This window comes from Schistocerca nitens, chromosome 4 (assembly GCF_023898315.1).
Source record: "Schistocerca nitens isolate TAMUIC-IGC-003100 chromosome 4, iqSchNite1.1, whole genome shotgun sequence".
Classification (NCBI taxonomy): domain Eukaryota; kingdom Metazoa; phylum Arthropoda; class Insecta; order Orthoptera; family Acrididae; genus Schistocerca; species Schistocerca nitens.
Genome location: NC_064617.1, coordinates 342,957,235 through 342,971,777, shown reverse-complemented (window position 1 = coordinate 342,971,777; position 14,543 = coordinate 342,957,235). Strand labels below are relative to the sequence as shown.

General features: G+C 39.4%; 1 protein-coding gene across 1 annotated transcript in view; it reads right to left on the bottom strand.

Moving 5' to 3' along the window:
- Positions 1–14,543, bottom strand: part of LOC126252297 (fatty acid synthase-like) — a 338,172-nt gene that overhangs the window by 76,379 nt on the left and 247,250 nt on the right. The window contains exon 23 of the mRNA XM_049953179.1: positions 75–254. Within this exon, the coding sequence (XP_049809136.1) occupies positions 75–254 (180 nt within the window). The remainder of the gene's footprint in view (positions 1–74; positions 255–14,543) is intronic.

The window sequence follows — 14,543 nt, the reverse complement described above, 5'->3', positions numbered from 1 at the left end:
TAATTGATTCATCAGTGCAATAACTTTATCACTCAAGTCTTGTTTATAGTGCATAAACTGAATATTGCTCTTACCTGTGGGAATATTGAACGAAGTGTTTGTTTTTTATGGTGGTTGCTAACTGTAGTATATACAGTGCAATTCATGTGCAGTGCAATTGAGATAGCTGCTTGTCCCACACCACCACTTCCTGCATGAATCAGAACAGTCTCACCATGTTTCAATCTTCCTCTTATGATAAGAGCATAATATGCCTGAAATAATAAAAAAAAATGCTGTGCATGACTCATACATTTATAAACCAAGAGAAAATTACAAAGAAAGGTGCATATTGTAATGGTAGTTTCATAAATATTAATGTGTTTTTTATTGTTCTTGCTTTGTTGCTTTGCACTATGACCTTGCTGACTGACATGAGGAAGATGTCTGTCCTGTAATATTTACTGTAACTTCAAATAAAGCTCTACATTGATTGCGTTAGTAATTTTTTGCTTTGGCTACTTACTTTCTATTCTTTGAATGTGTGCATTTATTTTCGGTGAATCAAGAAACAGATTTAAAATAAGCAGAGCAAGGAGAGAATAAATGTACAATCCATTTCTAATCTATTAATGTAATCTGGTAATTGAAATATGACCCCACACTCATTTTATGTTACCCAAGAGTCAATAATCAACATATTTTTCAATATGAACTGGAAGGATGCTCACAGTATATATGGAATAAATTGTATACCTGTACAATTGTCACAGGCTGTTTCAAAAACTGAGTCCTCAAAAATATAGCCCATGTTTGTAGATTAAACATTCCTCAGCCATGGATTACATGATGAATGACTATCTGTTCTCAAACCACCACTTCATTTCTTGATTGCTTTATTGTTCCTAATGATCACTCTTATAAACCCCTGAGTATAGTAATTAAACAATGGAAAACTCAGAACGGAATAATAAGAATCGTATGAAAAGGTTAGATTGTAGTGTAGGTGTTGAGTCGCAGACAGGCACAACAGAAAGACTGCTAAACAAGTATGCTTTCAGCCAAAGGGCCTTCTTCTGAAGTAGGCAACACACATACACACACACACACACACACACACACACACACACACACACACACACACACATGACAACTACCTCTGGCCTCTTTAGGCCAGACTGCCAGCAACTGTGCATGATGGGAGAAGCATACTGGGTGGTAGGGGTATGGAGGCTAGGGGTATGGAGGAGGCGGGGCAGGTTGGGGGGGATACCATTGAGGGGTGGAGGATGGTAAAGTGCTGCTTGTGGAAGCATACAGGGATGAAATGGGGAGAGGGTAGGGCATCTAGGTGCATTCAGGAGGTTAGATGGAGAAAGGGAGGGGGGAGATGAAAGGGGGGAAGGCAGGAAGGGAGTGGAAAAGGTGAGAAGTAGAAAGACTGTGGGTGGATTGGTGTTTGTGGAATAGAAGGATGTGTAGTGCTGTAGTGGGATAAAGAAAGGGGATAGTTGGGTGAAGGATAGCGACTAACTAAGTTTGAGGAGTTATGGGAATGTAGGATGTATTGCAGGGAGAGTTTCCACATGTGAAATTGTGAAAAGGTGGTGTCGGTAGGAAGGTTCCAGATGGCACAGACTTTGAAGCAGTCACTGAAGCGAAGAACATTATGGTGGGTAGCATGCTAGCAACTGGGTGGTCCAGCTGGTTCTTGGCCACAATTTGTTGTTGGCCATTCATGCGGACAGGCAGATTGTTGGTTGTCATGCTCATGTAGAATGCAGCACACTGGTTGTAGCTTAGTTTGCAAATCACATGACTGCTTTCACAGATAGCCCTGGCTTTGATGGGATAGATAATGTTTGTGGCTGGTCTGAGTAGGTGATGGTGGGACGATGTATGGGACAGGTCTATCATCTAGGCCTATAACAGGGATATGAGCAATGAGGCAAGGGATTGGAATAGGGTTTGAGTAGGGATATTGTGTAGGTTCAGTGGGCAGTGGAATACCACTGTGGAAGACATGGGAATGGTAGAGGGTGGGACATTCCTCATTTTAGGGCATGATGACAAGTCGTTAAAACCCTGGCAGAGAATATGATTCAGTTGCTCCAGTCCTGGGTGGTATGACTCATAACAGAAAAGCTCCTGTGTGCCCTCTGTGGCCAGACAGTGGGACTGTGGGAGGTGGTGGATGCATGGAGAAATGAAGCATGGGAGATATGTTTCTGCACACAGTTGGCAGGGTAATTTCCATCTGCAAATGCATCAGTGAGACCCTTGGTATGTGGGAGAGGGGCTGCTCATCACTACAGATGTCATGATCACAGGTGGATAGTCAGTATTTAGGGACTTCTTGGTAAGAAATGGATGGCAACTGTCAAAGTGGAGGTATTTATTGTGGTTAGTGGATTTGATATGGACGAAGGTACTCATGTACTCATCTTTGAGGTAGAGGTCAATGTCAAGGAAAGTGAATAGTTGCATTGAGGAGGACCTGGTGAAGTGAATGGGGAAGTAGGTGTTGAGGATTTGCATGAATGTGCATAGGGTGTTATCACCCTTAATCCAGATCACAAAGACATTATCAAACTGAATCAGGTGAAGGGCTTGGGATCCTGGGTGGTTACGAATGATTCCTCTAGATGGCCCTCGAATAGGTTTGCAGAGGATGGTGCCATGGAGGTGCCCAGTGCTGTACATTATGTCATGTCAAGTAGTAAGACTGGATACTTTATTAATTTATACTAGCAGTGGTACTGCTCCAATTCCGCAGTATCGGCTCAGCAGGATGGGTGGTGAGAGTCTCACTTTGTTTGTATCTGATTCAGTGGCTGTTCTCAGTTGTCAATCCTAATTTATGTAAGTACTGGATGGACTATGTTTAAGGTTACATTTTCAAAGTCACATGAATCTTTGGACTTATCACTCTTTAAGATTAATGCTAGACCCAATAGCATAGTACCAGTAAGGTAACAGTTTTAGAATCTTGCAAGGCTGAAGTGAGACTGCAGCAGCCACATGTGTTATGTGTAGAAATGTTAGTCATTTGGTTCACAATTGTTTATGATCTAGATGGGCAATAATACATGGGATGAAGCAGTTTATAAGAGTTTTTGAGTACTGAGTGCATTAGTTAGATAATTGTGTTTCTGATATTGAACTAGGTGTAATGTATGCAAAATGGTAGAAACACATGCTGCTACCACTGAAGTGCCTTATGCTGCTCTAACACAGCAAGTGTGAGTGCTAACAGAGGAAAATATTTGCCAAAAGCAGCAGCATGAGGAGCTCCTTCATAGATTGAGGATTTGGAAGCTTTTCAGGTACAGTCACAGTCTGGGCCAGGGGAAAATGAGGCAGAGTTGGGAATGGGTTTCTCTCCTTTTGATTGAGCTGTAGCCACACTTATCAATCCCTTTTCATGTAAAAAAATCAGAATATGTGTCAATATTTATTAATGATAAGGCAACTATTGCTTTAATGAGCATTTGGTCAGCTGAAGTAATGCTTCATGTAGCTAACTTACATTTAACAGGGGAAGCAAAGCAGATGTGTTATATCATGAGACCCTCAGTAAAGCACAATCATTTCAGCAGTGTTTGTTGGACTATGCCAGCATAACAAAAAAACAAAATGTCATATGGTTTTTTCATGAGAAGCTCCACACTTTGACTTTGAAATACAATGAATCAGTGGAAGTATTTTCAGACAGGATTCAGAAAGTCAATGTGCAGACATATGTGCCTACCCAGGATGCAGAGTCCAATAAGGTGTTACTGCAGGGAGTAAAAAACAGAGCATCACATATTTTCTTGCTGGGAATACTCATAGAAATTACACAAAGATTTCACAGTGAGAACACAAATGATTTAACAGCAGCTCTTAGAACAGGAGCACAATGAGAAGAGACAGATTTTATCACAAAACAACAGATGGATCACCATTCATTCCCTCCAGAGGTCAAATGTTACAGGTTTGGACATAAGAGCTGTACACAGAAACAGGTTACGCAACTAGAGTGTTATTCATGTGGGAAAATGGTTCACAAGCATCAGATTTTTGGAAGAGGAAAAATAGGAAACATTTTCAGGAGAGGCAGCTATTAAACTCAAACAGAAATGCTTCTACTGCTGGAAAGCAGTCATGATAGACAATAACACTCCACATGTTAATGGACAGACAGACTGCTACTTAGTTGGCTTAGTGAGTGGTATGGCACAGAGGTTTCTTGTCAACATGGGGGAGCATGTGTCCATATCAGCCTGGATCTGGTGTGCAGGAGGAGACTTGGCGCACCATAATATAAGTTACATGGAGTCAGCAATAACAGTGTAGAGTCATTTGTTACAACAGTACTGGATTTTACTATTGGGAAAACTAAGTTTATGGTGCAAATGAAATTTTGCCAAATGTGGGTGAAGGATATTCAGTGATTCTTGTGCTATATTTTCTTTAAGAACTGCATGCTAGGACTGATTTCGGCAATGCATATATGGTTCCAGTTAGCATAGATAAATCTGACCGAGGTGATGTTAGCATGTCAAAAGGTATACTGACAACCTCTCTGGAAGTATTAGAGGAAGAAGCCTTTGATAGGTTGAGTCTGGGTAAAAGCCATAAGCAAATTGTCAATACAACAGCATTATGCGAGAAGGTGGGTTACTCGAAACGCACTAATCACACAGCTTGGAAGAAATAGTGACTTGTTTTGTACAAATGGGTGGTTACCAGCAACACCCTTAACTGAGCACCATATACTTAAAGGGGATAGTGCACAGATTTATAGGAAATGGTATCGCATAGTGAGATATATACAGCATTTAATGGAGGAGTGCACTGAACAGCAACTATGAGAAGGGATCATAGAACTTAGTGACAGCTCCTGGTGCAAAAATGTAGTTATTGAGCCTAAAAATCATTAGATGTAAAGAGGAATTATAGGTTTTGCTGTGATTATTGGCTTCTGAATGCAGAGACTGTTGGAAATGTTTGTCCGATCTCTAGTATTATGGAGCCCTTGGGTAATTTGGATCAGTGTTGTTACTTTACTATAATGCATCTCAAAAGCAGTTATCATCAGTTACAAATAGTGCCCTAGGGGTAGGCTAAAGAAAGCATTTATGGCACCATGTGAACATTATCGGTATTAGTGGATGTCATTTGGTTTACAAAGCCACATGTGACTTTTTTGTGGTTACTGGATGGAGTTTTAAGAGGGATGAAGCCAAAGAGTTGTATGGGTTATTTAGATGATATAATAATTTTTCAAAAGAGCATGTGAGATGATTGGAGGATGCTTTTAATAGTTTGCAGTCAGCATATCTGATGCTGAGCATGTTTAAGTGCCATTGTGCTCAAACTCGAGTTAACTATCTGGGACACATAATTAGTGTAAATGGTATGGTGTGCAGGGACTTTCTTGTCTTACAGAATGATTCAAAATTTTCCACCTCCTATGAACAATCAAACAGATACAGCATTTTGTCAGTTTGTATAACTACTACTATGAATTCATAAGAGATATTGCAAAAATAGCTGAATCTTTGAACAGGTTACTTAAAAGGGTGTAAAGTTTCAGTGGATATAATGTGTGACAGACTTTAGAAATTAAAGGAGGCATTGATTTTGGATTCGGTACTGATTTTTCTCAGTTTTGAAAAAGAGTTCATCCTCTCATTGATGCTTCTGATGAAGTAGTTGGCTTTATTTTGGGTCAGATGGTTAATGGAAAAAAGCATCTGATAGGATACGCTCCGTATACACACTAGGATGCTATGTCTACTGTAAACCAAAGCATACAGAATTATATTTCTATTCTCCAGCTGTCATGTCATCTCACAATGTGAAGGTATCCTATGCACACTAGTGCACAGGCTTCACAGAATCTCTGAACAAGAGCATTTAGCAATTTTCTGGAAGGGCTGGGACAACAACTGCCAGATACAGTGTACCTTAAAGCCATAAAAGTCTAGGCCATAGCTTGAACAGACAAAAGAGAAATCTACTGTAATGGTGTTTGCTCAGTAAATATAATGTAAATTGTGTATAGTGACTGCTACCCAGTACAAATGCATTGTTGGGGTCTGTTAAGGGTAACCTATAACTTTTTAATCTACAAGTTTTCTGCATCCTTTGCAATATGAGAAAATGTAGATAGCCCAGATTACCTGTATGCTACAGGAAAGAAGTGTTGAGCCTAAGGGTCGAATGAATGCAGAGCAACACATAAGTACAAAGTCAGCTTTCCTAGAACACTATGTCTCCAAAGCATACATCATGAATCAAGCCACCAAATTCTGGTAATATATCATAAAAATATCTGTAGAGATACAACTACACAATGAACATTTACATAAAGACAACATTTACATAAAGAGACCAGTTTCCAATTGACTAAGGCTTGGCATCCAGCCCTGAGAGTGCTCAAAACACTGTGGTAGTCAGTGGGAAGATCTGCTTGATCATGCCAGCTGGAGATCTGAGACCCCTGCGACTGGCAGTTATGGCACAGGCTCCAAGGACCAATGATTGTATCCTAACAGTGTACTTCTCCTTCCAATTCATCAGTGAAGCCATTTCTGAGCACTTTAGGCTTGGGGTTGACAGCAAGACAGAGTTCAGTGGAAGATGATCAGTCATCAGGACTGTTGCTAAAATAATGCAAGTCACAGTCCAGAATCATCATATACTTAGAAAATCTTAAAATCACAAGAATGAAAATTATTCTCAGCTGTTGCCATTAATCAGCACAAAGATGGTGACAATCCTGTGGTATTGGCATATCTCAAATAATGGCCTCAGAACTAATGAGTGCACTGGTCATGACTCGTATCAGTTTAAAAACATATGAAAATGATGTCTTAGACAAGATTGTGATTCCTTTTATGTGATGGTTCACTAGTATTCACTTCAGTTTTAAGATGAGCAGTGTATTATGTTTGAAAATAATAATTTACTTTACATACTTCACATTCTATTATTTTATCTCTTTTAAATGACAATATCATTTACAAAGTTTTAGCACTAGTGATGGTATGCATGCACAAAAGTAATTTGTTTCCCATGTTGGGGATTCTATTGTTGTTATCTCATTTAAAGTAAGGTATTATTTACAAATCATACAAAAGCTCTGCAAGAAATTGAGGATTTCATTACCACTTTTCCAATGAGCAACCAATATTACTCAGCAGGGTAAGTGATTTTCTTTTTGTACATCATAGTACATCTTTCAACTTATATTTTTCATCAAAATTTAAAAGTGATGAACTGTGACATCTTTTAAGTGTGAATGTTGTTTTCTTAAAGTCATCAATTGCAAGTAGAAAAGAGTATTTATATCTTCCTGTATGGGTGGTGTTGACTCTCAAAGGCATAGTTTACAACATACACACTTCACTGTATTTGTAGTGCATGATGTCTTCATATTCAGTTTAACTCCAGCCACCCAGGAGAGAGCAGCAGCGGCAGTTGTTTATGTTAGACACAGTGTTTAGTTTAGTTCTTTTCTCATGATCTTCTATCAATAAGTGAATATTGTCTGTGATTTTATCTATGTTGATTACTGCTTACTCCCTTTGTCAGAAAAGTTCCAAGACAGGTTTTAAAAATATATAAAATTGCACTTACCAAGTAATGATCCTAACTCCTATCAAAGTAGTCCCCTTGGCTATCTATGCACAGTTGCTAATGTTTCTCGAGGTCTTGGAAGCAAGCAGGGAAATTTTCAGCTGTGATGCTTGTAAGCTCATTTGTCATAGCCCATTGGATGTCTGAGATATCTTGATGAAGCTTTCCTTTAAGTCACCTTTTCATGTGCAAAAACATGAAAAATTCACAAGTCAAGATGCCAGGCAAACATGACGGATGTGGAATGGCAATAAAAAGAATTTCTGATCGGGTACTTAGTAACACATAAGGCTGTATGGGGTGTTGCATTGTCATGCAGTAAGAACCAGTCATGAGGATGTCACAAATCAGGGAGGCAACATTGAATTGCTTGTCACAAACATTTCAAGACTTCGACGAAAATTTTTGGTTCACTGTTTGACCTGGAAGATCATGCTCATGATGAATTAATCCTTTACTATCAAAGAACGTAATAAACATTTTCTTTGTTCTTGAAGGTTGTTATTTGACTTTCTTCAAGGCTTGTGATCCAGGTTCCTGCCATTCAGCATTCATGTGAGGGTCATACTGGTAGCACCAACTTTCATCCCCAGCAATAATCTTTGACAGTAATATGGGATCACTTCTGGCTCCATCCAGTGGTTCAGCAGAAATTCTTATCTTTCCTCATTCCCTTCATCTGTTAGTATCTGACGGATGGGCTTTGCACCAAATTTCTTTTTCCCTAAGTCTTTGTGTAAAATCTTATGACACAAATCATGATTCAAATTAAGTTCTTCTGATATTGGATGCACAGTTATGTCTATATCTACAGGGATACTCTGTGAATCATTCTTAAGTGCCTGGCGAGGGTTCATTGAACCACCCTCACAACAATAATCTATCATTTCTCTGCTGAACTGAGTGCAGAAGTGACGAATATCTATATCTTTCTGTGCAAGCTCTGATTTTCCTTATTTTATTGTGATGATCATTTCCCCCAATGTAGGTTGGCATCAACAAAATATTTTTGCATTCAGAGGTGAAAGTTGGTGGGTGAAATTTTGTGAGAAGATCCTGCTACAATGAGAAATGCCTTTACTTTATTATGTCCACATCAAATCCTGTATCATGTCCATGACACTCTCTTCCCATTTCTCAATGTTACAAAATGTTCTGCTCTTCTTTGAAATTTCTCCATGTACTCAATCTTATCTTATCTGGTAAGGATACCACACTGCACACCAGTACCCCCAAAGAGGACAGACAAGTGTAGTGTAGACATCTCTTTAGTAGATCTGTTACATGGCACTCTCTTTAGTAGATCTGTTGCATATTCTAAGTGTTCTGCTAATAAAATGCAGTCTTTAGTTTGCCTTCCCCACAACATTTTCTATGTATTCTTTCCAATTTAAGTTTCATAATTGTAACTCCTAGGTATTGAGTTGAATTTACAGCCTGTAGATTTGATTGGTGTATCATGAAACTGAAGTTTAACAGTTTCCTTTTAGTACTCTTGTGTGGTCTTCTTGCAATAACTTCCTTACAAGCTACACATTTGCATCGGTTTGTACTGTACATGGGTGACTAGTTCTGGGATTGTCTTGCACTGATTTTCTGCCTTCATGAAACCTTTTGTGCCACTTGAAAACATGACTTCTTGGAAGTGCCTTGCCTGCATATGCTTGCTTAATCAATGTTCACATTTCAGTAGGGGTTTTCCTGAGCACAATACAGAACTTAATTTCGCTCTTTGCTCACAATCAGCATTTTTTGTGTCACTGTAACTAATGCATCGAATCCAAACATTGTGCTGCTAAACACAGCACTGTCACCTACTAAGTTCGCATGGAAACACGGGCACAGCCATTTCAATCAACATTTGCACCTTTTTAGTATTGTAAACTCAGAAAAAAAGACCTGCCCTGGAAATTTTTCTGACAATGAAAATATTTACATTTTTAAGAGCTTGTGTGTGTGTGTGTGTGTGTGTGTGTGTGTGTGTGTGTGTGTGTGTGTTTCTTTGTCATTAGCTTTTGTGTGAGGTGACATTACAGTGAAAAGTAACTGTTGATACATCTATTCTTCAGCAGTGCGATTTATATTTGTTTTAAGAACTTGTGGATTTTGCAACCTTAGTGTATAGTGAGAAAGTTGCAGTTGTATGCATCCCAAGTTCAGTAGCACAGTAGTCAGGTAATTTTATCTCTTGTTGAGATCTGTTTGTTCTTCCTCTATTACTCTTGAATGCTTTTTTGTATTCTTTGAGATTCTATACAGTTTTTAAACAGTTCAGTGTGAATGGGAACTGTCCTTGTTGTGTGTGAACACAAGGACAATTGGCTGCTGTCCAGAAGCAGCTGGAAGCTGTATTGTCCAAGGTCACCAGGCTTCTACCTACTGCACAAAGCTGTGCCAACATTGGGACACCAAAGGCAAGACCTACAAAACCTTTGGTGCCTTGAAATCTCTTGATTGCCATGTTGTCATTGTGTCTTCCAATACACAACATATGACTGGTCTGTCTTCACTTGTGAGTGAGTGGCAGGCAATGGTGTGTTTGCGTATCTCTAGGCAGAGGGCAAATGTGGGAAGTAGCTGCACTGCTGGCTTCTTATGCCTCAACAACAGGTATGAGGCACTACTCATAGTTGATAACATTTCTGAATCAGCATGGGTAGCTTCTCCTGTTGGGCCAGTGGTCAATTTTTCAGCCCAGTCCCAACAAGCTCAGAGGGTGAGTATGCTAGTCATTAGGAGCTCCAACGTTACATGGGTAATGAAGTCCCTCAGAGAAATAGCAGGCAGGTCAAGAAAGAATGGTGGTGTACGTGCAGTATGTTTGCAGGGAAGTCTCTTCCAAAATGTGGAGAAAGCTGTGCCAGTGGCTACTGCACACATTAGTTGCACAGTTGGAGCAGAGTGGAAGGTCTAAGCCAGAGGCTGAGACAATCCTGCAACAGTACTGGTTCCAAATTTCTTGAGCTCTATCAGGAGGAGAACTGTGTAGGCTCCTCTCAGTAAGACAGGTGTGCACTACATGCGGGAAGCGGTTACTATGGTAGTAGACTGGCACATGTGGCATGAACATGGGCTTTCTTTTTAGGTTAGGGGAACCAGCCTTTGGGATCAGAAATGAACTGCTTGCTGGATTATTCTCAGAGAATGTTAATTAGCAGAGATTGTAAATATAAAAGATTAATATGATATAAGTGAACTGCAGGACCATCCAGAACTAGTATTGCTTATTAAAGATAATAATGACCAGACATTATTACGAATGGAAAGCTGGTTGAAACCAAAAGTGAATAGCAATGAAATCCTAAATGCAGATAGGAATGTACACTAAGGAGCCAAAGAAACTGGCACACCTGACTAATATCGTGTAGGGCCCCCGGGAGCATGCAGAAGTGCTGCAACACAAAGTAAAAGGAACTCAACTAATGTCTGAAGTAGTACCGGAAGGAATTGACACTATGAATCCCGCAGGGCTGTCCATAAATTGATAAGAGTACGAGGGGTTGGAAATCTTTTCTGAACAGGACGTTGCAAGGCACCCCAGATATCCTCAATAATGTTCATGTCTGGGGAGTTTGGTGGCCATCAGAAATGTTTAAACTCAGAAGAATGCTCCTGGAGCCACTCTGTAGCAATTCTGGACGTGTGGGGTGTCACATTGTTCCATCAGAATTGCCCAACTCCATGGGAATGGACAATGGACAGGTGATCAGATAGGATGCTTATGTACATGTCATCTGTCACAGTTGTATCTAGACATATCAGGGGTCCCATATCACTTTAACTGCACATGCCCCACACATATTACACACCCTTCACCAACTAGAACAGTCCTCTGCTGACATGCAGAGTCCATGGATTCATGAGATTATTTTCATACCCGTACACATCCATCTGTTCGATACAATCTGAAATGAGACTTGTCCGACAAGGCAACATGTTTCCAGTCATCAACAGTCCAATGTCAGTGTTGACGGGCCCAGGTGAGGCATAAATCTATGTGTCATGCAGTCGTCAAGGGTTCATGAGTGGGCCTTCGGCTTGGAAAGCCTATATCGATGATGTTTCGTTGAATGGTTTGCAAGCTGACAGTTGTTGTTGACCCAGCATTGAAATATGCAATTTGTGGAAAGGTTTGTGATGAAGCAAGCTGAGATATTTTTTACTTCCCATCTTGTTTTGCCATCTGCCTCCTCAAATTTGTTTTTTCACTTTTAACTAATTACCATTAACATATATGAGCGTAATCTGCATTTTTATCAAAGAGAAAGGTTGGCCCTCAGTTTTAAAGAATATAACACCAGATCTAATTTTGTGTATGTATTTTTTTATGTATGTAATTGATTTTCTAATTTATTTCAACTATTCCTAGTTAATACTTTCATTAAATGGCGAAATCAGTAATTGTTTCGTATCTTAAATTCTAGTGTTGACTTATAAAGTCTGTAATAATTATAAACATTTGGAGGAACAGCTAACAGTATTCTTAAAGCATTTATTTGGCTCTATTTGAAATCATGTTAGCAAAACCAGCTGGAGGTTTGGCTGCAAGCTATTAATGAGGCTTATGGAAAGTGAAAACAATAGTGCACTGGCTATATATAACTGTGTATTATTGGGGGTTGTGAACAGTGAAAGTAAACTACTGTCAAACGCAACTTCGCATCTCTTGGCTACATTATTTAAAGTAGTCAGTGTCTTACTTCCACTACCCATTTTTAAGCCAGTATCACAATGCAGTACGTCGACATCAAGGACAACACATGAAGAAATGAAGCAGGCGAACCGTCACAGGTTCCACTTCTGTCATGTTGAACAATTCTCTTCAGTCATCATTGGTCCCGTTCTTGCAGGATCTTTTTCCGGCCACAGCGATGTCGGAGATTTGATGTTTTACCAGATTCTGATATTCAGGGTACACTCGTGAAATGGTCATAGGGGAAATTTCCCACTTCATCACTACCTCACTGATGCTATATACCATCACTTGGGTGCTGTCTATAACACCACGTTCAAACTCACTTAAATCTTGATAACCTGCCATTGTAGCAGCAGTAACCGATTTAACAATTGCGCCAGACCCTTGTTGTCTTATATAGGCATTGCCAACTGCAGCACCATATTCTGCCTGTTTACATATCTCTGTATTTGAATATGCATGCCTATCCCAGTTTCTTTGGCGCCTCATTGTATATTAAAATGAGAGGTTAGATGCCAGTGATCATGGTGCATTTATTGCAGTAAAGAATTCAATAATATGTAGTGAAATTATGGATTCCAACTGTGAAATAATGTGGCTGAAGTTAAGCATAAATGATGGGTCAAACATAGTAACTGGATGCTTTTAGAGACTGGCTGCATAAGCAGCTGCAGTGGCAGAGTGCTTCAGTGTGAACATGCAGAATTCCACAAATAAGATTCCTGATCATGCTATTGTAAAAGAGGGAGTTTTCAATTTGCCAGCTTTGAAATTGGGAAAATCACATGATCAAAACTAATTTTAGACACAGGGATTTGCCTGACATTGATCTGAATGTCTTGTCCAGAAATTATTTAAAGCGGATAGTTCAAGAACCACCTTGTGTGGATTTCATCTTAGACCTCCTAGCAAGAAACATACCTGAACTTTTCAACTCAGTTAACACAGAGGAGAGCTTCAGTGATAAAAAGACTGTGCTAGTATCAATGACATCATACATCGTAAGGACTCTTAAGAAAAGTAGGAAAATATTTCTGCTTAGCGAGAGTGGCAGGATACAAATTATGGAGACTATCTGAGTAGTCACAATCAAATACTCAGTTCTGAGGAGGAAGATCTGGAGCACAAATGGATAAAATTGAAATCATCATTCAGTAGGCCTAACAAGTAGTTCTAAGAAAGGCTTAAGAGGTGGATAAGATGCATGGGGTCTTAATAGCAATGTTGGAAAGTTGCTCTGTCAACAAAGAAAGCTTCAGTACACATTTAAGAGAAGTCAAAACTTAGTTGACAAACAAACACTAAATGAGGTGAAAATGAGCATAAGAAGAGCAATGAGAGAAGCATTCAATGACTTTGAAAGTAAAATTTTGATAACTGATCTGACTGCAAACTCTAACAAATTTTGGTCATACACAAAATAAATGAGTGGAAAGCAGGGCTGAAATCATCTGATAATTCACTCAGTGACCATATTGGCATCAAACTGGAAGATGACAATGAGAAGGCTGAAATACAGGGTTTGGTCTTCCAAAACTGTTTCACTGTGGAAGATCATAATAGGGACAATCCTTTCATTCATTGCAAGGACATTGAAATGGCTGATGTTGGGATAAGTGACACCAGAATACAAACGCAACCAGATTTGCTTAGCGAAAGAACAGCACCTGGATGATATGACATACCCATAAGATTCTACAGAGATTATGTGAAAGAATTTCCTCCCCTTCTAGCAAAAGTCTATAACAGGTCACTGAGTAACAAAGGGTACTAAGCAACTGGAAAAAAGTGCAGGTCAATCCTGTTTTCAAGAGAAGCCTTAGGACAGATGCACATAATTGTAGGCGTATACTAATGAAGTCAGTTAGATGTATAATTATGGAACATGTTTTGTGCTTATGTATTATGACATTTTTGGAGAAAGAAAATATCTTCTACAAAAATCAACAAGGCTTTCACAAACAGCAATATGGATTCAACAAAGAGAGATCTTGTGAAACTCAGCTGAGATTCACAGCACTGTAGACATTGGCACTCTGGTTGATGCCATGTTCCTTGACTTCAGGAAGGCATTTGAGACAGTCCCACACTGTCATTTAGTGAAAAAATATGAGTGTAATGAGTATCAAGTCACATCTGTGACTAGAATCAAGATTTCACTGCAAAAAGAACTCAATAGAAGATCTAGTGGATAACACCAGAACCTCCAAGAGACTGTTTTAAAACGATGCAGTTGTCT